This window comes from Penaeus monodon, chromosome 23 (assembly GCF_015228065.2).
Source record: "Penaeus monodon isolate SGIC_2016 chromosome 23, NSTDA_Pmon_1, whole genome shotgun sequence".
Lineage (NCBI taxonomy): Eukaryota > Metazoa > Arthropoda > Malacostraca > Decapoda > Penaeidae > Penaeus > Penaeus monodon.
Genome location: NC_051408.1, coordinates 16,079,553 through 16,079,848, shown reverse-complemented (window position 1 = coordinate 16,079,848; position 296 = coordinate 16,079,553). Strand labels below are relative to the sequence as shown.

At 38.9% G+C, this 296-nt stretch overlaps 1 protein-coding gene across 1 annotated transcript in view; it reads left to right on the top strand.

The window, feature by feature from the left end:
* The window catches only part of LOC119587821 (signal transducer and activator of transcription 5B-like), a 29,198-nt gene that overhangs the window by 5,032 nt on the left and 23,870 nt on the right, over positions 1–296 (top strand). Inside the window, 1 exon segment of the mRNA XM_037936525.1 lies at positions 89–248. Coding sequence (XP_037792453.1) covers positions 89–248 — 160 coding nt within the window.

The window sequence follows — 296 nt, the reverse complement described above, 5'->3', positions numbered from 1 at the left end:
ATGGGTGTCAAATCAATAGGTCTGTTTATGGAAAAAAAGACTAATCATTTGTAGAATTTGTTGTGAGACTTGTTTTCTTTTTTTCCAGGAATGAAATTGATCCAGATAATCCAAGCCATAGTCAGTATGCCCAGTCCCTAGTGTCCCAGCTCATACAAGAAATTGAAAACAAAGCTCTAAGTTATGCAAACAATGAAGACCTATTTCTTGTCCGTATGCGTTTAGATGAAGCTGCAACCTCCTTCAGGGTAAGGTGGCATTGGTTTGCATGCCTTAGGTTGTGAAAGTTCTCCCAA